The following is a 26127-nucleotide window of genomic DNA, read 5'->3' on the forward strand; positions in this document are numbered from 1 at the left end:
CAGGGGCCCAGCTCCTGCCAGCGTGCAGGAACTGTGTTGGTGGCAGCTTGGGCACTTCTCATCTCCCCCTTCCTTTGTAAAACTGTTCCAGTGTTTCTTCCCACTTCCTGAGGCGGGGAGGAGGCTCTTCATGGGAGGAATGTGGTGCTACGGCATTGCTGAGCCAGCGCAGGCACACCCAGCACCTGGGGCACACCTCTGCGGAGGTGGAAGCTGAGCCAGCCTGGAGGTGGAAGCTGAGCCAGCCTGGCACATACCGTAGCCTTAGGGACAGGATTTTTTCCCCAGCTCTGTGTGTAACCCTTTCTCTGAGCTCCTGATTCTCAGCTTGCACACGCCTGTGTCACTCAGCGTGGGGATGGGGAGGTAGGTACCACACACAGCAAAGCCACAGGAGCTGAGATCTGGACTTGTCTGGTGTTGTCTGCTGAGCCCACAACCAGTGTGGGAAAGGATGTGATTTTGGGGTCATTTCAGTAAAGTCAATGGAAGAGGCTTGATGAGGGGTTTTCCCTGAGGATTAAAAGCAGTGTTTCAGCTGAAATGCAGCACAGTGGCAGTGCCTGGGAGCCCTGTGTGTGGGCTGGGGGTGGTGGTGTGTGTGAGAGCTGCTGAGCTGCTCCCAGTTGTGTCCACAGAACAGCCATCAGTTTAAACAGACTTGTTAAAATCATAATAAATGGATATTATTTGTATTAATACTCATGTAAGGTGACACTGAAAGGTGTCAAGTGCAGGAGAGCTTTGACCTGGGTCCGAAGTCGGGCAGAAGGGCTCGTCATCAGCTCGGCGTGTGGCTCAGTACCCAAACGAGTCGTGTTTCTTAAAAAGCCTCAACTCTGACTTCTTTCACAGCCAGGGACTTCACAGGATTGTCTTGTGTAGATAAGCCTGAGAGTTATCTCAGGAAATTTTGTGCCTTGGGGGATTCCAGGAGGCAGGAGAGGAACAGGCTGCATTCAGGCTGAAGTCTGATGTGTGGACACAGTGTGACTGTAACTCACGTGCACAGCCTGAGTTGGCCTTTAATGATGGAGCTGAGGTGCTGATAGCGGCACTGCCTTGTCATCACGGCCCTAAGCGTGACGTGCAGAGCCTGTCTGGGAGGGTGGGTGTACGCTGGGGTGTATTGCCTCCTGGCCAGCCCAGGTGGGTTGGCTACAGATGGGCTTTCACTTGCTGGTTGCCTGCCCAGCAGCTGGTTCGCGCTGCTGTCATCTCCATCCCAAGTGGTTTCTGTCTGCGGCTGTGCACCCTGTCTAGGAGCTGTCATGAGTTATTCGGTAACTGGGTGTGTATGTCTGAAGATCCCTGAATCACTCCCTGTATCATTGCTGCACCCACAAGGCACCTTCTCTCCCAGGTGAGGCAGCTGCGTGTTATAAGCCAGGAGAGGAGAGACCCAGCGCTCAGAGGGCTCCTGCGGTTGCAGGTGGGTTGCTGGGTGGCAGGGAGGGAGAGGCTTGTCTGTGAGCACACGGCCGAGCTCCCAGCAGGCAGGTGAGGTTTCTGGCTGCTGGGGATGTGCTGCAGGGCTTCCCCCCGAGACACTTAATCTGCAGAGATTCTCATGGGTTTCTTCTTCTCGTAGAACATGACCTCGGGCTGGTGTGTGTGGTGGTGAGTTTTGATCTGGATTGATTCTGGAAACACAGGGCAAAGGGTGGGGCTGGAGAACAGAAAGTGGAGTGTGCCTGGGAAGAGGCGGCTGCAGGGGCATGTGGGGCTGCCTCTGTGTGTGTGTGTGTGGGGCTGCAGGGGCATGTGGGGCTGCCTCTGTGTGTGTGTGTGTGTCTGCAGGGGCATGTGGGGCTGCCTCTGTGTGTGTGTGTGTGTGTGTGGGGCTGCAGGGGCATGTGGGGCTGCCTCTGTGTGTGTGTGTGTGTCTGCAGGGGCATGTGGGGCTGCCTCTGTGTGTGTGTGGGGCTGCAGGGGCATGTGGGGCTGCCTCTGTGTGTGTGTGTGTGTGTGGCTGCAGGGGCATGTGGGGCTGCCTCTGTGTGGGGGGGGGGGGGGGCTGCTTGGGCATGCGGGGCTCTGTGTGTGTGTGTGTGGCTGCAGGGGCATGTGGGGCTGTGTGTGTATGTGTGTGTGCACTCATTAGGGCATCGTTTCTGGCCCTACATTTCAAGCTGGCATCAGTGCCAGCTCCCTGCCCACTGCCCATCGTGGTGCTGGGGGATTGAGGCTTCTCCATGTCCCTGGTGAGCTGGGCAGTCAGAAATTACAGCTCTGCTGAGAGCCAGGGACTGTGCTGGTAGCTCTGGATCACCTCAGCAGTGACACAGAGATCCAAAGATGGCTTTTGGGGAAGAGGGTGATCTTGTCCATGTTTTAGGAGAGTCCTGTGCATGCTTCATTAGTTAGATATAAATCTGGAACTCTTTGTACTTCAAGAACAAATGCAACCTGAGCATCTGCTTTTCCTCTTCATTATTATTGATTTTTCACCCACATTATTCTGTTGCAGGTCAATTAAAATGATGTCCCTGTAAACTGAGGAGGAAAGTGAAGGGCCTGGACTGAGCTTTAGACTGGCACACTCTGCTCGTTTGGCTCAGGCTGCAGACTCCTCCCTAGGCGTGTTCTTGGCGATATGGAGCCTCGCTGCCAGCTTTGGCCATGGACACTATTTGTCCTCCTGGGTAAGGCTCACCATATAGTGCTTCTAGGAGGATGTGTGGGAAGCTGACTAAATAGAAATGCCGCTGATGTAAGCCTTGTATTAGTGGCAGGATGGTGGTGGCTGCTGGGGGACTGGGATTTGATAATTGGCAAAAGACAGCTCTCAGCTGTAGGGCTGGCTGTTCAGGTGAGCAGGGGACATCAAACAAGGCTGTTCAGTGTGATGGGCATGGGACTGAGCATCCCTGCAGCCCAAACACTGGCCATGCCAAAAAGTTTTGGGAATTAATGTTAGTACAAAGCACTTTAAAAGTGCTTTTCTTTTTCCTTATTAAAAATAAAGGTAATCCAGGGGCAAAACACCTCGGTCCTCTTTGGCATGTGCATTTTGTGTGCTTGTGTCAAGCAAGGCGTGGTGCAGAAAGCAGCAGATGTGCTGGCTGGTGCCCGTGTGCCGCCCCCACACAAGGCCGTGTGCTGTGTTGTTGCCGTTGCAGCTGCCGCGCGGCTGCTGGGGGCGCAGCGAGGCTGCTCCCGCGGAGCCTGTTACCCCCCGGCCGGGGACCTGCTGCTGGGCCGGGCCCACGGCCTCAGAGCCTCCTCCACCTGCGGCCTCACCAAGCCCGAGACCTACTGCACGCCCCACGGAGAGGTACGCTCAGCCCTGAACCCCGCGCAGGCGTCCTGGTGCCTTTACCCCTCCTGTCCTTTACCACCCTTTTTGCAAGGATGTCTTTAAGCTGTGTCAGGTATTTATCCCCTGGGTCACTGCAGCAGCTGTGTGTCCCCTCGAGCCCTTCTCTGCCATGCCCGTGTCAAGAAGAGCTGAGCAGGAAGGGCAGCAAAGCTCTGGTGTGAAGCACTCGAGGCAAAATGGAAGCTTTTGCATCCAAAGTATCCCAAGCTTCCTATCCTCGGGCTTTTGAGTTATAAACTAAACTCATATTTCAGTTGCCAAAAAGGGGAACATTTCAGGTCTTCCACAGAGACTTTGACGTGCTTCTGAACCAACCAACTGCTGGCAGCAATGCTGGTCCTGCAGGGGCAGGAGATGGTGCTCGGCAGGATAACGTTTACACCAGCTGCCGATTCCCAGGCTCCAAAGCTGCCACCAAATCACAGTGAGAGTTTAAGGATAAATCTGCCTGAGTGCAGAGCTACAGGGGTGATGTCCTCGATGTGAGCACTTCCCAAAGCCTTCCTCTGGCAGTGTGAACCCTGTAACTGCTGTGGGAGGAGCTTGAAAGTGAGCAGGTTCAATGCACTGACAAGCAAAAAGTGTCTTGGAAGAGATGCTTGAGGGGAAAGGAAATGGCAGACCTCCAGTGAGGCAGTTTTCTGCAGTGAAATCCAGCTTGAGTGAGTCAGCTTTCTTCTGGTTTTAATTCCCCTTCAACTTGAAGGCCAGGTTGTGGCAGTAAGTGGGTTTGTTGGAGAGCTGGTGGTGTTCCTTCTGGGCTGGAGAGATTTTTGTTCCCTGTGGGCTGGGAGCTGTTGGTTGATGTGAAACTAAACCAAGTCTCTGTCCCTGATGGGTGTGAGCATCACGTCCTCCTGGACACTGCTGGCTGCAGCATCTGTCTTTGTCAGGGCGTTTTCCAGGCTGACAGCTGTGGTCAGGCATTTCCTCCATCCAGGCTCCCACTCACTTCTCTCAGAGCAGGGCTGTTTGCTCACCTCCCCAGCAAACCCCGCTGCTTCTCAGGGTGCCAGGCCCGTGGGCAGCACAAAAGCAAGCAATTACTTCTGCTCTGGCTCTTTAATGTTCTTGTTATTCCCAATTTCTGCTTATGCTTGAGGAAAATTGTCCTTAAATGTACTTTTGAAACCTTCACTTAACGTTGAGTTTCGACAGTGACTTTTGCTTGGAGAGGGGCTTGTTCTGTGGGAAGTGAGTGTCTGCAAAACCCTGATTAAGCTTTGTCCTGATATCATCTGGAGTGGGATACTTATTCCCTGGGCCTGATCTTGAGAGACCATTCTGAAGGTCCTTAAGTTACGATCATCTGCACCATTTGTGTCTTTGGGGTGACTGGGCATCTCTCTGAGGGCTGTGATACACCTTGAGCAGAAATGGCACATTTGGTGCAGAGTTAGTGAGTGGGGTCTCATGGTGGTACTGTGGAGGAAGGCAGAGGGCAAGGCTGCAGTCTCTTCAAGTCCCTGAACTATTCAGTGTTCATATTCCTTACACCTTACAAGGAGGCAGGGTTAAGGAGATATGGAACAATTAACACTGACATTAGTTTGGATGCTCCAATTCTAGCTTTAGGAATGGAGCCTTTGCTTCCTTACATAGATGTGATCCTTTACTGAGATGAGAGCTGCCTCATTACTGCTGGCAAATCCCTCAAAGGCCTTTATTCCTGTTCTGCAGCTCTAATGGCTAAGGGGAGTTTTGAGTATAGCAGCTCCTCTCTTTGCAGGAGAAATCCCCATGCACTGGGCATCTCCTGATTTCCCCCCACCCCCCTTTTCCTGCTTCCCTCATTTAAGCAAAAATGAGTCCCCTGAACTCAGGTTTCCCGTTCCCATCTCATACAAAGGAAGCACATTTGATGTATTGACTCATGGCTTTTTTTTGTTACAAATTCTCCTCTTGTTTTGTTGCCAAATGGGCACAAATTTGGAGTGTGTTTGGCAGTCTCAGCAGAGGGCATGGGATGAGGGGTTGCAGTGGCTGGCTGCTGGTGCCTGGGGGTGGGCACACGCCGTCTGGCCCCCCCAGCCCATGCTGCCCCAGGGTCCTCTGTTGCAATTCTGGTGGGTCACTCGCTCTGGGCATGGATTTCAGCCTCTGCTCTATTGTCTGCTCTGGCTCCAAGTCCCTCTAACCTTTATACTTTGCACCACTGATTGCTCCATTCCCTGGCTGGAGGCTCAGGCTGGTGAAATCCAGGAGGGACACTCAGCATTGCCATTTATAGCGCGGGGGGCTGCAGTGGTGATTAGAGAAGTTACGGGGGGTGGAAAGCAGGCAGGCTGATGGTCTGGCCTGGAAATCACTTAGTGCTTGGGAAATGACTGTTCAAGTCAGCAGGTACAGTAAAAGCAAGAGGGAGGCTGAGAATAAAATGGAAAAGTGAGCTGGGATATGGAGCTGCAAAGGTGCTGATGTGCCTGGAAAGACTGTCACTGGCCAAGGTGTGATTCAAAGCCCGTTAACTCCTCTCTTCATTTAACTGCTAAGTGTAGAGCTTTGATAGGGGCCTGGTGTGGCTCACCCTGGCTGCTCCAGCCAAGGGACTCCATGGTGTGGCTTTCATGTGGGTTAGCAGGTTCCCAGTGCCCTGGCCAGGCTCAGCCTTTCCGAGTGAGAGCACGAGGGCTGAGCACGCCTTCAGCTCGTGGCTGTGCCCCTGCCAGCAGCAGTGCCCATGCCCTGGCACGTTCACACCCGGCCAGATGAATGTTGCTCTGGAAGGAGAGCGTTTCTTTCCTCTGGGCTTGTGCTTAAAGACATCTTCAGAGCTAGAAAGTAGCTACAGACTTTTCAGGTTGTTTTATTAATTTGGAAGAGCACCCTGAGCACCCTGCTCAGCGCTGTGAAACCTTTTGCCAAAGAGAAGGCAAGAGGAGAGCAAAGCTGTGTGTCCCCGTGCTTGTGTTGCTTCTATTTCCTGCACCCTATGTGTGTGGCAGCTACAGGCCTGCACTCTGCGAGGCTTTGGATGTTAATATGTTGTTTGCATAAGGCCAAGGACCAAGATTTCTCACCATCTTTTCATGGGCACTTGGTGGATATGAGGAACACAGGGTGGGAAGTTCACCCTCTATATTGGGGTAACAGGGGGTCATCCAGACAGGAACTGAGAGGTACCAGAGAAGCTTAATCCCTAAATGAGTTGGTGGGAGGGGAGTTTGGCTCCTGCATGGCTCCTGCTCCCCTGTGACAGAGGGCTCCTCGTCTTGCTGACGGGTGGTTGCAGCTGCCTGGCAGGGGCTGGTCTGTAGCATCTCTCACTGTGGTGTCTCAGCACTCAGTTGTCTTTGGCTGCTTCCAAAAATACAGGGCAATGTCTATGAAAGAGAAAACGTGCAAGACTAACGCTGCTGTCTGCCTTATTGCTGCTGCCTGACAGTCCCAGCTGCTCGGCCACCCGCAGGAGCTGGTCAGGGAGCTCGGTGCCGACCCAGACACGCTGCCCTGTGTGTGTGGGAGCTGGGGCTCACCAGCCACTGAGCCTCCCAGCTCCTTTGCTTTCCAGACCCACGTCATCAGGCAACACTCAAGTGCTTCTACACAGAAAAATGCATCCACAGGATCAGGAAATAGCTGTGGTCAGATGGGACCATGGGATGTCCAATCCCCAGCTCAAAGCAGGGCTGCTGATTTTGGGTATTGCTTCATCATGTCAGGGATTGCACTGAATAACTGGTACTCACAACCTGGTGAAGGTAATACAGCAAATGAGTTGCTGCTTATTGCATCTCAATCTGGCATTCAGACACACCCTGCTCTTTGCTGCAGGGATGTGTCCCTACCTGCAGTGAATGTGCAGAAGAGAAAACCTTTCTCCTCCTCCTCCCTTCTCTGTATCCATTTTTTTGCCACAGGACTGCAAACTGACACATACACTGGGAGACATCCCGTCACTCCTTTGCAGACAGGTTGCAGAGGCAGTGGGACCCCGTGGATGCATGTGGGGTGTGGGGAGGAGCTGGTGCAGTTGGGTTTTGCAGACTGTCATCTGCCAGATTTTAAATGGAGCTTCACTGAGGGGAGATGATGTGAGAACAGACAGGGTGAGGAAAGCAGGCGCCCACGTGCTTGCTTCTAAGCAAGAGAAATTAACTTCATTTCCTTAAAGCTCCGTATCTGGGATGTTTGTCCAGCTTGTGTGTTCATCTCTGCTCTTGCCTCTGAATTTGGGGGTCACTGTTGAAACCAAGCTGAGACTCAGAGCCCTCTGTCTGTGTTTTGAGCAGAACCTCAGAGCTCTCTTCCCAGTGTCACTGCTCAAGCAAAGGTGTGACGTTGGGCATTGTGGCCAAGAGATGTGTCAGTGCTTCAGAATGGAAGCACAGCCCAGTTTAGCAAATGCCAGCGGCTCACTGAGCAATTCAGTCATGGTGATGTAACCATGAGCACCTTCTACTGTGCTTTCCCATGGAAGATGTACAGGCTGCTTCACAGGCGAGATGAGCCCTGCTCCATGAGCCTGGGGTAGCAAGTCCTTCAGTGCTGGGAGTCAGAATGGGTCAGAACAGAGAATAACTCAGCTCTAACAGCTGCCCCTGTTCCTAAGGTGATTTATTCTTCCTGCCCACCCTATTTCTTAATAACTCTCAGTCTCTCATATACATATAAATTCCCACTGCTTTCCAGATTGTCCCCAAATGAACTTGGAACAGTAATTACTGTCTCTATACAATATTAATTGTGCAAGATTACACAGGACTGCGTGCCAGGAGCCCGACTGACACAGTGCCTCTGCCTGACACAGAGCTGGGTTAAATGCAGCCCACCAAGATCTTCTGCAGCAGGAGAGCTCTCCATTTCATGACTGGAGACAAGCAGCTTCCCATTTTTGCTGTTGAATAGCTTCAGTTTATTTTGGGCTGTGCACCTATGCCAGGAGGTTTTATTTCAAAGGCTCCCTGCTCATATTAAAATGGCAGCAATTACTTGGTCCGAGTCCATCAGCTTAAAATGATCTGTGGTTTTCTATCCCTGCCTGAGCTGGGAGGCTGGTCAGCATGTGGTTCACAAGGTCAGAGCAGGAGGAGAGCAGCAAAACCCCCCAGCAGAGCTGTGAGAGGGCACATGGGTGAGGGCTGGATGTGCACCCGTGTCCCTGCATGCGCCGTGCAGGAGCATCTCAGGTGTGGGGTGTAGCGTGTGGGCAGTTTTTACAGCACCTGCTTGTTCCTCTACATAGTTCTGTTGGTTCATTTTGTTGTTTTCCCCATCTCCACCATTTATTCCTGAGACATGAAGCTGTTTATTCTCCACATGCAACCTTTCCCTCTGAAATGACTGCCTTGTGAATTACCTTCAAAAGGCTGGAATAAACTTCCTTTCATCTCTGAGCCTCCACACCCTGTATTTTGGGCAATTCTTAAGCATAGCTTGGAGGCACAGAGGATGATTAGTGGTTTCCAAGCAGACTTATGCTTCATTTACCTTCCTGTTGGCCTTCTCAGCTCCGACCTTGTCAGACATGGATTCTCTTCTGCTGCGGAGGCACCCAGGCTGGGGCTTGGCAGGGAGGGGACGACGTGATGTGCTGGAGAGCCAGGGCTGCCCCGGGGTCAGTGACCCAGCTCAGAGCCTGACCTCTTCATTTCCATTTGTCACGTAGTCCCACAGCCCTGCTCTATTCTCAGCAAGCCCAGCTCTGAGGAGGCTTTCTGTGCTGGTAAAAAAAGAAAGGGAGGGCTGGGGGAAGGTTTACACCTGATAAATCTCCCCTCAGCCCAGCGCTGGACTGGCATTTTTGGCAATTCCCTCTGTCCCGAGGAACTTTGAGACACATAGTCACAGGCAGTAATAGATCCTGTGGTTGTGCAATAGAGGACTTGCACAATTTGTCCGGAGGACGTGAAATGGGTTTTGCTTCCACTGTTAATTTTAGCCTTAATTAAAATGCCACGAGGGGGAGAGAAAGGAAATTAAGACAAGGAGAGTTTTGCAGGGAGCACAGCTCCCAGGCTGCCTGGGAAGGGTCTGTCTCACACTGTTTCAGCTTCATTTTCACTCCATGCTGCATTTTAAGTGTGGCTGCAGCTTCATTGCCAATATTACCTTGTAGTTACTAGAAGGCACTTGTGTCTCTGCCTGTGTGAATGGTCTAATATGTATGAATCACTCCTCATGAATAATTTAGCTGAGATTAACCTTTCCCCTTGCAGGAAACCTTTCTTCTCCCTTTGCTCATCACAGTCAGAACTATTGTGAAGTTGAATCGTTATTGGGAATTGTTGGCTAGATGGTTTCTGTGGATAGTTCCCGACAATTTGCTGCTGGTAATCCTTATCTGAAATGAGTTCTCCTGCCTGCACCAAATCACATTACTGCTGATTCTTACTGGCAGAGCCAGGAGTTGGTAGAGCCAGGGCAATTGCAGGATTGTGTATTTGCATTCTCTGTTTGCTTACTCTGCAATATCATTATAAATGTGGTAGTTACCCAACTGCTGTCCTGGGATATTTATAGGCAGAGAACATAAAGACTGTGGGAAATATTCTGGAAACAGATGAGTTCACAGTGAGGATATCTCCTTGCTGTCTGCCCAGCTGCTGAAGAGTTCCCAGGTCCAGGGGCACAGCAGAGCCAGGTGTGGGCTTTGTCAGGAACTAAACCCAGCCCATGGTCTGAGCTGATGTTGGTCACTGCATGTCCTCTGCTCCTCGGGCAGGGCTGTGGGACAGCTTTGCATCTGGGAGTACCAGTTAGTGCTTTCTGGTCAAGGCTACTCCTTGCATGAGAGCAGGAAGGGAATGCTGGGCAAAATGTCCCATCCATTCTTCTGTAAGATAACATCTACATAAAAAGGTTGTTCTTATGAATCCAAGCTCTCTTTTTTGTAGAAACAAGAGGCTGAGCTGGCTTAGCTGAGCCTGTTTCAGGAGTAAGCCAATATCTGTAAACCAGGAATGAATCTTTTAAAGGGGAAATCAGAAATCTTCGTGTCCCTGTGGCCCTCTGGCTGCCAGCTCCTGCTGCTTCTCCAGCCACGTGTAGGGTTGTGTTTAGGGTTTGGGTTGGAATTGGCTTGTTTTAAGTATCAGATGGGGAGATTTTAGCACAGAGGTGGATATAAAGTGCTGCTTCTCACTGGTTCCTCCCCATGCCTCTGCTCTGCCACTGAAAGCTGATCTCATCACTGGGGTCCTGAACATGCCTGTGCCTCTGGTGTCACCCTATGCCACCCCAGCGGCTGCCAGCCCTCGCGGTGGGGTATCTTATTGCCTTCGTGGTGTCAGTTGTTAGCCCTCATGCCAGACACCATCCCCTAAACCCTCTTTCCTCCCAGGATGACCTTTCTGAGCCATCCTGCCCTGCAAGGACAAGGCCAGTGCCTGCCATCACTGACAAGTGCTGTCCTCTGTCTTCCTCAGCTCTCAGGCTGTGGGACCCGGTATGAGGTGTGTGTCCCCGCTCCTTTCGGAGGCCCCTTCGCTGCTCACACCCTTGACAACTTCCATTTCTCGTTCAAATGTTTCACATCACTTTTGCCTTTGGGACAGCATTGTCTCAGAGCTTGTAGAGTTGTGCCCACAGTGAGCAGTCCCAGGAACCTTTTTGGAGAGTGGGATCTGCTTTTCCTCTCTGTTTCACCAGGCTGGAGATGCCAAGCACTTCGTTTCGTTCCTCAAGCACCATCCTTCCCCTCCACAGCCCCTGTGTTTGCTCCATTCTGAGCGTGGCCAGTACTGAGTGCTTTGGCTGAGGCCTTCTTGTGTGCCCTGTGCTGGTCTTGTTGCCAGCCCCATGCCTGCCTCTCCCCTTGGCTCATGTCTGGACCTTCCCCTCTCCCCATCTCTTGCTCAATCTCCTTCCTGCTGCTTTCTACACATTTCTGAGCCCGTCCATGTCCCGCACGTACCCGTCAGCCCCACGGCAGTGGCTGGTTGGACCGTTGCTTGGTTAGTCAAAATTTGGGTATTTGTTTGCTCCTCAGGGACCTTGTTTTCTCCCGTTGCAGTGTTCCCCCTGCTACAACTCTGCTTGCTCCTTGAATTACTCAAGTGAAGGGCTGAACTTTGAGCCACTTGACTTCCTACCCGCTGCCTTCTTACCCGCTGAGCTGTTTGCTCTCTACTCCCAGGGGAGAGCGCAGGGGGCCTGAGCATCACCCAGGGCTTTTGGATGCATTTCTGTTCACCCAAATAAACATCCCCCTTGGCTGTGTGGAAAAGGCAAACTGGTCCTGAAAAGCTGCACAGAGCTCTATCAGCTGTTGTCATTGTGGAAAATAGCGGGTTTGCTTAAAAAAAGACATTTCTAATGGTTTGCCAAAAATGTGTTTTAGTGGAAAGCATTTTGATTCTAGTTTTTAGTCCAGAAAATCATGAGCTGTGCTTTTTAACAAAGTGTCAGGGGCCTCTCTGTGCGCTGTGTGTTGTAGTTGCACTGACTGAGGTTCCTCGGGTCTCTAACAAACCAGGTCTGCTGATGCCATTTGTTCCTCAGTGAGTCTCCACTGCCCTCAGGCCCCTCTGGGGTGTGCAGTGGGGTCTGTCCCTGGGACTGAGCCAGAGTGGTCGCTTCCACCAGCCCTTTCTCTTGCAGTGGAGCATGAGGTGCTGCAGGTGCGACTCGCGGGTGCCGCACGCGCACAACGGCCACCGCGTGCAGAACGTCCTGTCCCCGGCCGGGCACACGCGCTGGTGGCAGTCCCAGAGCGGTGAGTACCCGGCCACAGGGGAACAGCACTGTTGAATTTGATAGATTGGAAGGAAAGAAGGAAAGAGCTCGGCTCAGGCAGCTCAGTGGGTTGTTCTCCTGAAGCCCACAGCTCTGAAGCTGCCTCTCTGTGCCCGCAGGTGTCAAGCACGTCTCTTTGCAGCTGGACCTGGACCAGACCTTCCAGCTCAGCAGCATCCTGCTCCACTTCAGGGTTCGTGTTCACCACTTGCAAGGAGGCCCCAGATGATGACAGATGGGCCCTTGGGGATCTTGGTGCACAGCTTCCTTTGGAAGCACACTGGGGTCCCCATCCCTCCTTTCCCCTGGTTTTTGTGGACATTCCCCGTGGCATCTGGGAGGAGTAGAGCAGGGTGGTGGGTTCCCATCTCATACAGTTGGTACTGTGTGTCTGCATCAGGGCTGGGAGAGGGGAGTGGGGCACCCAGAAGCTGTTGGTAACCTGCAGGGGAAGAGATTGCTCCAGCAGCCTGGAGGGAGGAGGAGAGACATCCCCAGGCCCCAGGGCAGGAGCTGGCTGGAGTGTGCTGTGTCAGGGCTGTGCCTGTTCCCCGCTGCAGTCCCCGCTGCCCGCTGCCATGCTGATCGAGCGCTCCGATGACTTGGGCAGGACCTGGCACGTGTACCAGTACTTGGCCTCCGACTGCGCCGCCGCCTTCCCCCACGTCCCCCGGGGCTCCCCCGAGAGCTGGCAGGACATTCGGTGCCAGGCGCTGCAGGGGCACCCTCTGCACGGGGGCAAGGTAGGATCTGTGGGGCTTTGTGGCAGGGGCTCCCGCACACGCTGTGGCCCTGGTTTGGGGGTGAAGAGCTTGTGTGCTGCTGCAGAAACGCCTGGTGGCCTGGAAGTCTTTTACACCTATTACACCTGGTGAGGAAGGGAGGCTGTGGGCATCCAGCACTGCTGGGGGGAGTCAGGAGGATCCCTGCTCAGGGAGGAAAGCCCTTGCTGTCTCGTGGCAAAGCGAGGTGTTACACTGCTCTTCCTACAAAATCCTCTGTGACTCTGGAGCCTTTTCCCTGTGTTAAGTGATGTTCTAGAGAGGCAGGTCCAGAGCACACGCTGCCTGGAGCATCAGAAGGGAGCACCTTGTGTTTCTTGCTTTTAACTTACTATTTTTTCCATCCAAGGTGAAATTCAGTGTCCAAGACCTGGCGTCTGCTCTCACTGCCTCTTACAGCCAGACCGTCGAGAGTAAGTGACCGGCCTCTTTCCTGTCTGCAAAGGGAGAGGGGGATGATGCACCTCATGGAGAGCACTGAGATGGGGTGAACGAGGCCTTGAGCTGCATGTTAGACCTGGTGCCTCCAAGGTGTCATGGAGCAGCGTTTGATCATTGCTGGTGACTCAGCTGCTGCTCCTTGTGCCAACACCCCTTGCCCTGAGCCCTGCATGAGAGTTGCCACGTGCCTGTGCAGCAGGTGCCTGGGTGCCTGCTGTCCCTCACACCTCCCCTCGCTGCCCAACAGAGCTGGGGCCGTTCACCAACCTGCGGATCAACTTCACCGAGCTCCCCCACATCGCTCGCCAGGGCTACCACTCACCCAGCACCTTCTACGCCGTGACTGAGATGAAGGTGCTGGGGAGCTGCTTCTGCCACGGCCACGCCGACCGCTGTGCCCCTTCTGGAGACCAGCACTCCACGGTGAGCACGGGGCCGAGGGCAAAGCCTGGACACAAAGCTGTGTGGCATCCTGCACACCCAGGAATGCTTCTCAGCTGGGATGGCCAGTTGGGCTGTGGGGGTCTGTCCCCTGGCCGGAGGCTGCTTGTAATTGGGATAAATGATGCCCTGTTTTGCCTGTGCCTGTGAGACACAGCCTGTGCTACCCCTACCTAAACCCCCTCTTTTCATCAGGAGGAAGGTGGAGGGGCTTTGTAAGGAGTTATGAGGGGCTGTGAGAGGCCGTGCTCTGGGGGAACTGCTGATGCCAGCACTGAGTCTCTTGTAGAGGACACACACAAGGATTCAGCAGGCTCCTTCATGCCCAGGAGCATTTGCTACTGCGGATTTTTTAGGTGTTGTGGGTTTTTCTTGTCCCCAGTTTATGCTTGTCCGCTTTGCCTTGAGCGTGGCTGTCCTCAGGTGGATGGTGGATGTGATGATGATCTCCCAGTTGCTGCGAGTGAGGTGCAGCCTGTCACTGGTGCTGCACCAGCCCTGTCCGGGTGCTGGAGCTTCACCTCTGCGCAGGGGATGGGGCTGTACAGGGGCAGGAGCGGGCTGGGCATGTGCCAGGAAGGCATGAGGAGGATGACTCTCAGAACGGAGCGGCTGACATCCAGGAGAGGTGACACGTTGTCTCTACAGCAGGTCCACGGGCGCTGCGTGTGCCAGCACAACACCGACGGCCCCAACTGCGACCGCTGCGCCGCCCTCTACAACAACCGGCCCTGGGCAGCCGCCGAGGACAGCGACCCCCACGAGTGCCAGAGTACGGCCAGCGCCTGTCCCCTCCCCTCTGCCCAGCCCCGAGGGATGGGAGCAGGGTCCTGCTCCGAGTCCTTTTAACAGGACACTTTGAGGGGCTGGTTATTGACACAAGTGTGCAAAACACACCCCAACACGTTTGCACACTGAGCTTTGCTCTGCAGGGCTGCAGCCTCATGAGCTGCTCCACTGCACACCAGTGTGACTGGTGCTGCTGTTGTGCTGGGGTGGTTGGTGGGTGTCACTATGTCACCAGGGGACTGGGACACCCGCTAGTGCCAGAGCTGCCGCTGCCTGAAGGGTTTGCGTGGATGCAGCACTAGCTGGGCTGTTTTGTTGGGGTTTTTTAGGGTGTAACTGCAATGGTCACTCAGCCTCGTGCCACTTTGACCCGGAGCTGTACCGTGCCAGCGGGGGGGTGAGCGGGGGTGTGTGCGATGGCTGCCAGCACAACACCGAAGGCAACAACTGCGAGCGCTGCAAAACCAACTATTTTCGCAACCAGCTGCAAGATCTCAGCCATCCTGAAGCCTGTCTGCGTGAGTGCCCAGTTCCCCCTCCACAGCACCTTCCCCGGCCCCCCTGCCCCTCGTGCCCCTTGGCAGTGCCGTTGTTTGCACATTTGCAGCCTGTGAGTGTGACCCGGACGGCACCGTGCCGGGCTCCATCTGTGACCCGCTGACGGGGCGCTGCGTCTGCAAGGAGAACGTGCAGGGCGACCGCTGCCACCTCTGCAAGCCAGGCTTTGCCCAGCTGGCCAACGCCAACCCCGTGGGGTGCCGCAGTGAGTACACCCTGAAACATTCCCTGCTCCGGGGGTGCTCCTGCTCTGCACTCAGCATCCCCAGAGCCTCTGAAAGTGACCCGGTTCCAGGCCAGTTTTGATTTGGGGTTTTCAAGCCAAAGTCCTGTTTTGCAAAGACTTATAAAACCTCCCTGCTCAGGCTATGGCCTGTCTCAGGTGTAAGTTTGTTGAAAAGCCCAGGGAAGGTGGGGTCTGGGGCGTGTGGAGGGCTGCATCACCTTCCCCTTTGCCTCTGCGGGTGCGCTGGGCTGGGGAGGCCACAGAGGATGGATGTGGGAGGCGATGCGGGCGAGCGGGGCCGTGGCAGCAGAGGGCAGCCGTGGCTCAAGTTGGCGTCTCTGTGCCTGGGCTGGAGGATGTCGAGGCCTCTTGAGCTGCTGAGTCCTGCTGCAGGCTGTGTGGTGTCAGAGCAGGGCTGTGGCTCCCTTTGCTGAGCCCAGGAGTGAAGGATGGGACAGGAGAGCTTTTCTTTGAGCTGCTGCGAGATCACTCTGTGCATCTGGTTCCATGGGAAGCTGGGCTGGGGCTCTGCAGACATGTTTTGTGTGATAAACCCTTCCCCATTTCAGGATGTACCTGCAACGTGCTGGGAACACGGCAGGACATGCCCTGTGACGACGAGACAGGGAGGTGCTTCTGCTTGCCCAACGTGGTGGGGAACGAGTGCAATGAGTGTGCAGCAGAGCACTGGGCCATGGGGAGCGGCCAGGGCTGCCGGCCCTGCGGCTGCCACCTGCCTGGCTCCCACAGCCCCCACTGCAACCAGGTACCCACAGCCTGCCCTCAGCATCCTCAGGGCACATTCAGTGTATCTCAGCAGGATTCTTTTCGTTTCTCTGCCTTCTTTCATGCGTGCACCTGCGAGCTCCATCTCCTCTTCCCTTTCCAAAGCCACGGGGGGCTGCTGGTGGCAGGGTCCAGCGGCACAGCCCGACGTGCTGTGGCCAAGGGGGCTGTGCTCAGAGCATGAAAAGCTCCTGTCACTGTCTCCATTGTCCTGTCCCATCCAGGGGAGCCTCCACAAGCAGGGCTGTGTGTTCCTCAGCGTGTCTTGCTCTTGTTTTCCTTTTCTCATTTCCTAGAAAACGCTATGACAGGCTGCTCAGGAGGATGAAAGGTGGTAATTACCAAGGCAAGATTAAGCCATTTTTAAAAGGCCTGATATTTAGCAAGGAAGTCCTAATAAGAGATCTTCATACAGGCAAGGCAAGTTAATGATCCTCATTTGTCAGTGTGAAGCGTTTGTGTCACCTCAGGTTTAAGACACAACTTGGAAAATGAGAATTAAATGGAAAAAAAAACCCAGAAAGCCCCTTTACAAAGTCAAGAGCCAAAGATAGGTCCCAAAGGAGCCCAGTGCAGGGAGGAGACCTGAGATCCTAATGTGGCTGCTTGTGGGTGATTCTTTTGTCTTTGAAACAAAGCTTGAAACTCTGCTTTGCAATGCTTGAGCTGTTTGGAGCCTGTTTTTGTCGCAGTGGCTGAGCCTGCAGCGTGGCACGAGCAGCATGGGCACGTCCTGGGGCACGGGCTGAGCAGAGAAGATTGTCTATGTGCTGACCATTGCTCAAAAGCAGTGGAGGGAGGGAGTGCTTGCCCAGGAAAGTGCCCAGAGGCAGGTCTCCCTGATGTATTTCTGCTTCTCCAGTTCACAGGGCAGTGCCCGTGCAGAGAAGGCTTCACAGGACGGACGTGCTCTGCTGTGCAGCAGCAGGTTTGCCCAGACAGGCACTACGGAGACGTCCGGGCAGGGTGCAGAGGTAGGGAGCTTCCCTTCCCTTTCCCCTCGCTGTTCCTCAGCTCTGTTAGTCATGGGTTATCTGGGAAAGCACACCTGGCCTGTGTCCTGGCAGCAGTGTTTCCCATGCTGTTTTGCAAGAGGAGTTTGCTTTCTGGAGCAGTCTCCCAGTTCATCACCATCCCCAAGTATCCCCCAGTCCTCTCCCAGTAGCCTTGGGCGAGCCTCTTGGCCACGCCAGTCTGGCCCTGCAGGGTCAGGAGCTGGGCAAGCATCCGGGCTGGGGGGCTCATCTCCATTCCTCTGCCCATGCCACCTTCTTCCCAGATGCTTCAGGGGCTGATGGGTGGCATTATTGGCATCCCACTAACGAGGTCTGACTTTAGATACGTTAATTTCTTTCTCTCCCCACCTTTTGGTGGGCTTCACCTCTGTATCTCTCCATCACCTCTATATGTCTCCATCACCTCTATATGTCTCCATCACCTCTATATCTCTCCATCACCTCTATATCTCTCAATCACCTCTATATCTCTCCCCCTTCACCTCACCCAGAATGCGACTGCGACTTCCAGGGCACGGAGGACGTGGGATGCGACAAGAGCACGGGCCAGTGCCTGTGCCGCCCGGGTGTCACGGGCCCCCGCTGTGACCAGTGCCAGCGTGGCCACTGCAGCACCTACCCCGGCTGCCAGCTGTGCCACCCCTGCTTCCGAGCCTACGACGGGGACGTCCAGCGCCTGCGCCTGCGCCTGCGCCAGGCTGGCCTCAGCAACTCCAGCATGCAGCTGCCCCCCGGCAGCGGCGGCTCCCGGCTCGGCCCCCGGCTCACGCAGGCACAGGGCACCCTGCAGCAGGCACAGGGCATCCTGGGCCACGCTCCAGTGACAGAGCAGAGCCTGGCCCAGGTGGGCAGTGTGCTCGCTGCCATCAGGTGAGGTGCTGCCAGCGGGAGATGGGGGGAGATGGCATGCTTGGGGCATGTGCAGCGTGCCTGGTCTCTGCCTGGGCACAGTCCTGCAGGCTGGCCTGGTGTGGGAGAGCTACAGCTCAGCCCTGCTCTCTGCCACCTCCACAGACCTGTAAGGCCACAAGGCATGTCCTTGGCTGTGAGCGTTCTGGGCTCCAAAGTGCCTCTTCAGTGGGTGCTGGCAGTGCCTGAGCACACGTGAGCCCTGCTCTCCACTTACAGGTGCTTCGCTCTCTACTTGAATTAATGTTTTCCACTTTTTTCTCTCCCAGGGAGCAGGTCCAAGGCATAAATCCTGACCTTTATTTTCTGGATGAGACAGCCTCTCTCTCAAGGGAGCTTGAAGCCCTCAACAGCAGCTTGCTTATCACTAACACCCAGTATCTGAGCAAGAAGACCCAGTTTGAGTCCAGCCGCAGCAAGGATCTGTCAGGTACAGGGCTGGAGCTGTATTGTCTCTTAATTTGCAGTTGTTAATTTAGCTCAGTGTGACTGTGCCTGGTGGTTTCCCACTGACTGGGTGCACGAGATGGAGTTGTTAACCTGCTGTCAGCTTAGGAACAGCAAGTACAGAGGCATGCTTTCTACCCAGACTCTGTTCCTTGACCCCCAGGGTTTCATGCTGTCGGGTTGTTTGCTTTGGTGTTTGGGGGCTGAGTGTCTCACTCCATGGGCACCATGTTCCTGTCCCCTATCCAACACAAGTTGTGCTGCTGGGATGCAGTGGGAGTGGTGGGAAGGGGGAACCCCACTGGGAGCCTGTCACTGAACCTGGGAAGAAGCTGAGATAATGAAGGTTGTGCACAGATGGAAGGGATGGAGGGGTGGGGAAGAGAGCCAGGTGGCTGTCAGGCGCTTAGGAGAAGAGCTAATTAAGCTGTGTGGTGATGCTGGTGGTAGGCTGCCATTAGATCCCTGCTAATCCTCTCTAAGTGCCTCCTTGCTGCCTCCCCCTCCCTGGTGCAGCGCACGGCTCAGCCGGCCGGGGACGTGCGAGCCACAGCGAGTGGCGACAGCCTGGGCAGCTTCACTCTGCACCTCCAAACCAGCTGAGCTGGGCTGAGAGGCACAGGCTGTGCTAGAGGGGAATGGTGAGACCTGCTCAGGAAGCAGGGAAAGGGCTCCAAAAGCTCTGTCCTGCTCTGCCAAAGCCCTTCTGGGCTGCACGAAGTGAAGGCTGGGACAGCCTGTGCACATCATGTTGCTTTAGTTCTGTTTCAATCTCTTAGCTCCAACCCAGAATTCAGTCCCTCAGGAGAGCTCTGTAGCTCACTGAAGGAATGGCTGAAAGGCATTTGGAAATAAAAGGAGCTTTTTCTTTACGCCTTAGTGACTAATCACTCTGCGTCCCGCTCCTCTCCGTGCACACATCCACTCGCAGGGTGTAGTCAGTGCCTCCGTTTAGGTAGCTTTGCTGCATTTATGAGTCACGGAGGCATTTGTGTCATTTATCATTGTTATTCCTGCAGGAGCCTTCAGGACAATCAGATCTGCTTACCAGACATCCACCAATGCCAGCAGCCACGTCGCCGGTGTCTCGGGGCTCCTGGCTGAGTCCCAGGAGAGCCGCGGGAGCGTCGAGGGGCTGCTGGAGGGTCTCAGGGCATCCAGCTCCAAGCTGCTGGCCCTGAAGGGCGAGATCGCCTCCTCTCCCAACCTCACCCCTGTCATCAATAAGGTGAAGATACAAAATGGTTTTCTGATTTCCTCACTGCACACATCTAGTTTTCGAGAGGGCTGTGCAGTGCTCAGAAGTCTCATCCTGCAGCAGCACATCATTCCTTAAGCAGCCTGGCATGGCAGGGTGAAGTCTGTCCAGAGAGGCTCACCAGTGGCATCCAAACATCCCACTGCTTGGGTGCATCAGCAGAGAATTGTCTGAGCATCCTCTGCTGGGGGATCACAGACACCAAAGCATTGCCCACCACCCCCTCCCAGACACACACTTTTCCCCGTGTCAGTTGTTGTATTTCAAAGACCCACTTAATTTCTGGGTGAGGTTTCTTTTATTTCTTCTTTGCTGCTTTGTTATTGCCATGGAGATCTGTTTTGGTGTCTCCTAAAGCACGGTTGCTGTGGAGACCACCAGCCTCCCCTCTCTACTTTTCAGGATACCAGCATGTTCCCAAGCGACCAGGCTGTGCTGGTGCCTGTGCTGGCTCTGGGTTTGCATGTGCCCCTCAGCAGTGCACTCTTTGGTGGGTGGCAATTCTAGAGGATGCCATTGAAACCACTGATGTCCAGGCAGGAGGGCAGGTTCCTCTCATCCTGTCCTCTCTCCCAGAGCAAACTGAAGAGGTTGGACAGGGTTCCCCTGCCCCGAGGGGAAGACTTTAGAGTAAATGAGATGTTTGCTCCATGCAGATGTGCTCTGTTCCTCTTTGTGAGACATCAGGGTTTAGCTTCTGCTTTTGTTCCTGCTTATGCCTTAGCTTGGGGTGGTGAGGAGGTGCTGACCTGATGCTGCTGTCTCAGGTGTGGGCATTCAGCACTGCTGTACACGTGTGGCTCTGTCTGCTCTTCTCTGACATGGTCACAGTCTCCAGTTGCCGTGGCTGTGCCGCACATATCACCATCAGCCCAGGGCTGGCTCCACCCCTGTCCCAAGCCAGAGCTCCTGCAGCAGGAGCACAGCTCCCTGGCAGGGTCTGTTGAACCCTTGGTCCCTGTGATGTGCTGCTTTGCCTCCCTGAGGGCAGTGGAGCCTCACCAGCGAGGCCAATGCCCTCACTGTCCCTCTGCTCTCTCCCTCTGCAGATCTGCGGCGGTGTCCGTGCACAGCCGTGCACACCAGCGCAGTGCCAGGGGCTGCTCTGCCCCGTGCCAGGCGGCAGCGCCTGCGGGAACGGCCGCCCCTGCCACGGCATCGTCCCCCTGTCCGGGGCAGCCCTGGCCACGGCCGGGCAGGCAGCCAGGGAGTTCCGCAGCCTGAACGCCCGGCTCCGGGACATGGCCCAGCTGGTGAGTGCGGGCAGTGCTGCCCACCCGGCACAGCCCCGAGCTCCCTCCTTTGGTGTCAAACAGCAGGGCCTGGAGGAGCTGGGGTAAATGTCCAAGCTCAAAGTCTTGTTTGAGGCTTGATCCTTTGAACAGCTTCAGAGATTCGGTAACTTCTGAGTGGGAAGCTCCCGTGGGCTCTGCCTCCCCCAGCACAGCAGCCACAGCTGAGGGCACACAGCAGCTCTGGGCATGTCCCAAGGAACCTGGTTTGGGATGAGTATGGCAGAAGGGGGGATGTGGAAACCTCCCTGATTCCGTGGGTGTGTGTGCACTAACATTTGAGGCCACCTACCAGAGTATGTGTGTTAGTGCTGTCACAGCTGCCTTCTCTAGGTGCTTGCAAAGATAAAGTGAATTTTGAGTCATTCCAAATCCATTTCAAAGGTGTTTTAAAAACCTAAACCAGCATTGTCCTTCTTTGGGAACTTCCTCTGCAAATCAAACCCTCAATCTTTCCTATTTACAGTCTTCTAAGTGGGGACATGCTAAGAGAGGAGAACAGCATAGTTGCAAGAGGCCTTGCCCAGTACACTCGGGGTTGCTGATGGGATTCCAGACTGGGAAGAAATGGGTCCATCAGGATGTTGTTGTTTGCAGATTGAAACAACAGAGACATCTGCAAGTCAGATTCAAAGCAGCGCCCGGCGGCTGGTGGAGCAGATGAGTGTGACCAGGACACAGGTAGAAGGAGACGTGCGGCGCATCCAGCAGTTCATCCAGCAAGTGCGAAACTTCCTGTCAGGTACCGCTGAGCTGCCAGCACCCAGAGGCTGGGTGGCAACAGGATGGGGCCAGGCTTTGTTCTGTGGTGGCCAGTGACAGGACAAGGGGTAACGGGCACAGGCTGGGATGTGGGAAGTGCCCCTGGCACAGGAGGAGAAGCTGCTTCGGTGCTGAGCTGAGGGAGCCCTGGCACCGCTTCTCTGGAGCAGATGTATTAATCAGATAAGAATTCCTTGTTGCCCTACAAACCAATGGGATGACTTATTGTTCTCAGACAGATTGTAATAACATAATGAGCCTCATGAGCATTAGCTGAATAAGAAAATCAGGTCATCTGGTACTGCCTGGTGTTAGTGATGAGCGAAGATGTTTCAGAGCTAATCTCTGGGCTCGTGTCCCCTGGGCTCTGCCTGCTTTGGGTTCCTCAGATTTATTAACTTTTATTTAGGAAATGAAAAAGCCTTGTCTTGAAACACACCCTCATCTGCTCAGTCTGTGCTGTGGGCTTGGTCATGGTGGTGTTGTTGACAGAGGTATCATCTCAGCCCTTTCCTGAAAGTTTCACTGACGTGAACAAGAAGTGCATTAAATTCAAAGGCTTTGCATTCAGAGTGGATCCTGGCAGCTGCCTGGATGTGTGTGAGCACGCACAGCTGGCTGCCTGCCCTCATCCTCACATCTGCACGTTTCCCCTCTCCTGTTTCTGACCTTGTCTGTCTGTCTGCTCCATAGACAAAGACACAGACCCTGCCACTATCCAGGAAATCAGTGAGTCTGTCCTCTCCTTACGTCTCCCCACGGATGCTGCTGCAGTCTTGAGGAAAATGACTGAGATCCAGAATTTAGCAACTAATCTGAAGTGCCCGGAGAGTTTACTCGCCCAGACGGCCGAGGACATTGCTAAGGCCAAGCAGCTCCAGCAGCAGGCAGAACAAGCCAGGTCGGTTGGGGTTCAAGGGCTTTTGGCAGCTGAGGGTCACTCAGGCAGAGTGAATGTGGTGGTTCTTGGGTTGAAATCTCGCTCTGCTGGAGCTGTACCCACTTGCACAATCCGAAGTTTTAGCCCAGGACCTTCTATGTCCCTGCAGTGCCTAAAAGAATGAGTCCACAATCTCTACAGACACCTCCCTGACGCCCCAATAGAGATAAGAAGTCTGGCTGCCAGGAATAGATCCTGTTATAGATACTGGAACAAGGAGCACTTCATCAAAAATAATGGAGGCTTTTCTCTGTCTCTTGGGTTCCTGTGATAGGATACAACAGTGTTGCACTGGTGTTGCTTGATATTGGTGACCTACATCCTAATTGCACAAGAGGGCACAAGGAGATTAAATGGCAATTTGTTTTCTGGGTGAGAGTTGGGGAGATTATCCCATGGTCCCTTAAAAAGTAATCACAGAGTGTCCTTGCAAATTTGGAGCATCTACTTTGTCACATGTTGACTTGCAGCAATATCCCAGCGAGAAGGTTAGTGGGATAAGTATGTAAACTCCTTGATAGAGTCTGACACCTGCTTAACCTGCTGGAAGTGATGAGACAGGAGAGTCTGGCTTTCTACGAGAGCCCTGTCAATTGTAGTCCCACTGCAAGAAGAAAAGCATTCACTGAAACTGGTCCAGTGGTTATTGCTTTTCCTTCAATACCTTTTCTTTCACTACTTACAAAACAGATGTTTCTAACTGGTTTGAAGGATGTTTCTCTCCCCTTTGTGGTTTGTCTCCTCTGCTTGGGGGTATGAAATGGCAGCAATGCTTCTCTTGAGAGGAAACCTGCAGGAGTGCAGCGTGTCCAGATATGGGGTTTGTGGCTTTGGAGGAAGGTCACAGCCTTCTCAGTCTTTCCTGTCATTCTTCTCAAGCTTTCTTGTTCTGCCTCTGCAACCCGGGCTCCCAGCCCATGCAATGATCCCCACTCACGGCACGTTTCCCCAGGAACCGGGCCAATGCCGTGGAGGGCAGCGTGGAGGAGGTGCTGGGGAACCTGCGCCGAGCCAACGCGCTGCTCCTGGAGGCTCGAGGGGCCATCAAGGGCTCCGGCTCTTCCCTGCGCTTCATCCAGGAGCGCGTTGATGAGGTGAGTGAGGCGCAGTGACTGCCCAGGGGGGATTCTCAGGGGGGCTGGGTGTGATTTCCTCCTTCACGTGGGACACTCTGCTTTTAGATCGAGGCCGTCCTTGGCCCGGCTGAGGAGCACGTGCAGTCGGTGGCGGCGGAGCTGGCCGTGCTGCTGGAGCGGCTGCAGCAGCTGCAGCACGGAGCAGCCCAGAGCCGCCACAGGGCTGCTGACGTGCAGCAGGCGGCCAGCGAGGCGCAGGAGCAGGCCCAGGGAGCGCAGCAGGTACTGACCCCGCTTCCCTGCCGTCACAGCACCCCAGCTGTGTCCTGCCATGGGCTTAGATGCAGCGAGGAAGCTTTGCTGTTCAGGACATGGCTTGTGTGCTGTCGTGTCACTTATGGTGCAGTATCCCACTAATGAATTCTTCCAAGACCTTTCTCAGTCCTTGGTGCTGAGGTGAGGGAGCCCTGGCCCAGGCTGCCCAGGGAGGGTGTGGAGGCTCCTCAGGAGGTTTCCAACCCCACCTGGACATGTTCCTGTGCCCCCTGAGCCAGGGGAACCTGCTCGAGCAGGGGCTGGGGCTGGAGTGGCTCTGCAGGGCCCTGCCCATGCTGGGATTCTGTAATCCTAATGCTCTTTGCAGCAAAATAATTCCTGCTGTGTCCTACCTGAGGCAGAGTGGCCCAGGCAGAATCTTCATGAGCACATCACAAACTGTGACAGATTAGCACGATAACACAGTGACAAAGCTCTAGTGCAGTGTCCATTTAATGTTTAAAACAGATTCAACATTGGAAAATCCTCTTCCCCATTGGAAAATCCCCTTCTCCCCAGTCTATGTGCTTGATCCTACCTGCACTGCTTATTTGCTTTCCTACAGGCTTTTGAAAAAGTGAAACAAATGTATGCTGAGCTGAAGAGAAGGATGGAGCAGGGCCCAGCTCATGGAGAGCAGGGCAGCAGGGTGCAAAGCATAGACATGGAGGCACGGGCTTTGTTTGAGGAAACTTTGACTATGATGCTCAGGATGGAAAGTAAGACTCTTTGTGAACTCGATGTAGTAATGTCATGTACTGGGCCAAGGCTTTTGATTCCCAAAGGTGTGGAGGAAAGAAACTACGAGGAAGACAATATGCTTTTGGCAGTGAGCTGGTGTGGGTTTGGGCTGTATCTGCTGATGCTGTGCCAGTAAACCGAGCTTGCAAGGGTGTGTGTGTCACTGTGGAAAGGACCCTCTGCCTGCAGTGCCCATGTGCCCTGGTTTTCCTCCACACTCTTGCTGCCATTTTGAAGCATTCAACTCTAAGGGCTTTGGTCAGAGCACTGGTGTTGAGGTGGGTTTTTTGAGGGGGAGAAGGGGAAAGGAATGCAGGATGTTAGTTTTTGTCCCCCCTATGCAAGAGAGAGGTGGGTGCTCAGCCCAACCTGCTGGGGAGGGTAATGGCCACGGTGCTTCCCTCCTCTCCTGTCACCACATAACCCTTTCATGCCCTCTCTCCTCAGCTTTACAAACAGAAATTCTGAAGAGCAATGAGGCTTTGATGTCCAAGTCAGCCAGGCTGGCAGGCCTGGAGGAGCAAGTGGCAAGGATCCGGGATGCCATCAACAAGCAAGTCGTCTACTACAACACATGCGAGTGAGGAGCTGCCCGTGCTTGGGCAGTGTTGCCTTCCTCCTCTGCAGACACTCACTGGTGTATTTATTGCCATTTTCCAGCTGGAGCTCTCATGTGCCTAACATCTCTATTTTTAGCAAATTGAGTTTCTGTACCTCTGGAAAATAGCTGCACTGAGTCAAAGGAGAAACCCCACGGAGAGGATAAACCTTGGTTGGACTGGCTGAAGCTGCCTGGTGGTTGGAGGAAAAAGGGGGACAGGCAGCAATCCTCCATGGCAGAAAAAAACATCCTCAAAGCTGTTGTTTCCAGAGGGCTTTATAGACCAAGACATTCTTTCTTTTCTTGTTTTAGCCAATTCAAGCTCTTTAAGCTGAATTTCATTGTTCAAATTAAAGCCCTTATGTGGGGTCTTTTAAAGCTCTTTATCTATGCTGCAGTTAATCCTTAAAACTTGCCATGGCTTCAGTACTTCCCTTCTGGATCTTTCTTCAAATTCCCAGCTCACAGAAACGGGGAATTTTATCTCCATCACATTTGTACAACACACCCATGTTTATACAAATAAGAGAAATGCAGCCTCATACTCAAAGGTGAAGTCAAATGTCTTGTCTGACTTTCTGCCACAATCTGCTCATCTCCCACGTACCACTTTGCCAGAAGAGCCCTGGAGGGAGCAGGTCTGCAGGTGCACGGGGAGGGCTTTGGAAGGGACTTCATAAACCGTTTCCACATCAGATTGCTATGAATAACCAAGAGGCACTTTACAAAACAAAACTCATCTTTATTAA

General features: G+C 54.0%; 1 protein-coding gene across 2 annotated transcripts; it reads left to right on the plus strand.

Moving 5' to 3' along the window:
- Positions 1–237: 237 nt before the first annotated feature.
- LAMB3 (laminin subunit beta 3) lies at positions 238–25964 on the plus strand. Of its 2 annotated transcripts, XM_062013503.1 has the most exons (24): positions 238–366; positions 1364–1432; positions 2471–2645; positions 3123–3277; positions 11864–11978; positions 12118–12191; positions 12559–12741; positions 13130–13193; positions 13469–13644; positions 14311–14434; positions 14781–14969; positions 15059–15214; positions 15805–16001; positions 16884–16995; positions 17529–17907; positions 18216–18376; positions 19413–19621; positions 20701–20904; positions 21541–21685; positions 22399–22606; positions 23598–23739; positions 23827–24003; positions 24602–24755; positions 25225–25964. In XM_062013503.1, exons 3-24 carry the CDS (start codon positions 2597–2599, stop codon positions 25359–25361), a joined length of 3510 nt encoding a protein of 1169 aa, XP_061869487.1. In that variant the 5' UTR covers positions 238–366; positions 1364–1432; positions 2471–2596; the 3' UTR covers positions 25362–25964. The 2 variants fall into 2 exon arrangements, with proteins under 2 accessions (XP_061869487.1, XP_061869488.1); XM_062013504.1 differs by lacking the exon at positions 1364–1432.
- The last annotated feature ends 163 nt before the right edge of the window (positions 25965–26127 follow it).

The sequence above is a fragment of the Colius striatus genome, chromosome 22 (genome assembly GCF_028858725.1).
Source record: "Colius striatus isolate bColStr4 chromosome 22, bColStr4.1.hap1, whole genome shotgun sequence".
Lineage (NCBI taxonomy): Eukaryota > Metazoa > Chordata > Aves > Coliiformes > Coliidae > Colius > Colius striatus.

Excerpts from the sequence above, each read along its gene's own strand:
- LAMB3 (XM_062013503.1), top strand. The coding sequence starts at position 2,597 with ATGGAGCCTCGCTGCCAGCTTTGGCCATGGACACTATTTGTCCTCCTG. Across the intron at positions 13,645-14,310 it reads CTGGAGACCAGCACTCCACG|CAGGTCCACGGGCGCTGCGT; the intron begins GTGAGCACGGGG and ends TTGTCTCTACAG. Across the intron at positions 24,004-24,601 it reads AGGCCCAGGGAGCGCAGCAG|GCTTTTGAAAAAGTGAAACA; the intron begins GTACTGACCCCG and ends GCTTTCCTACAG.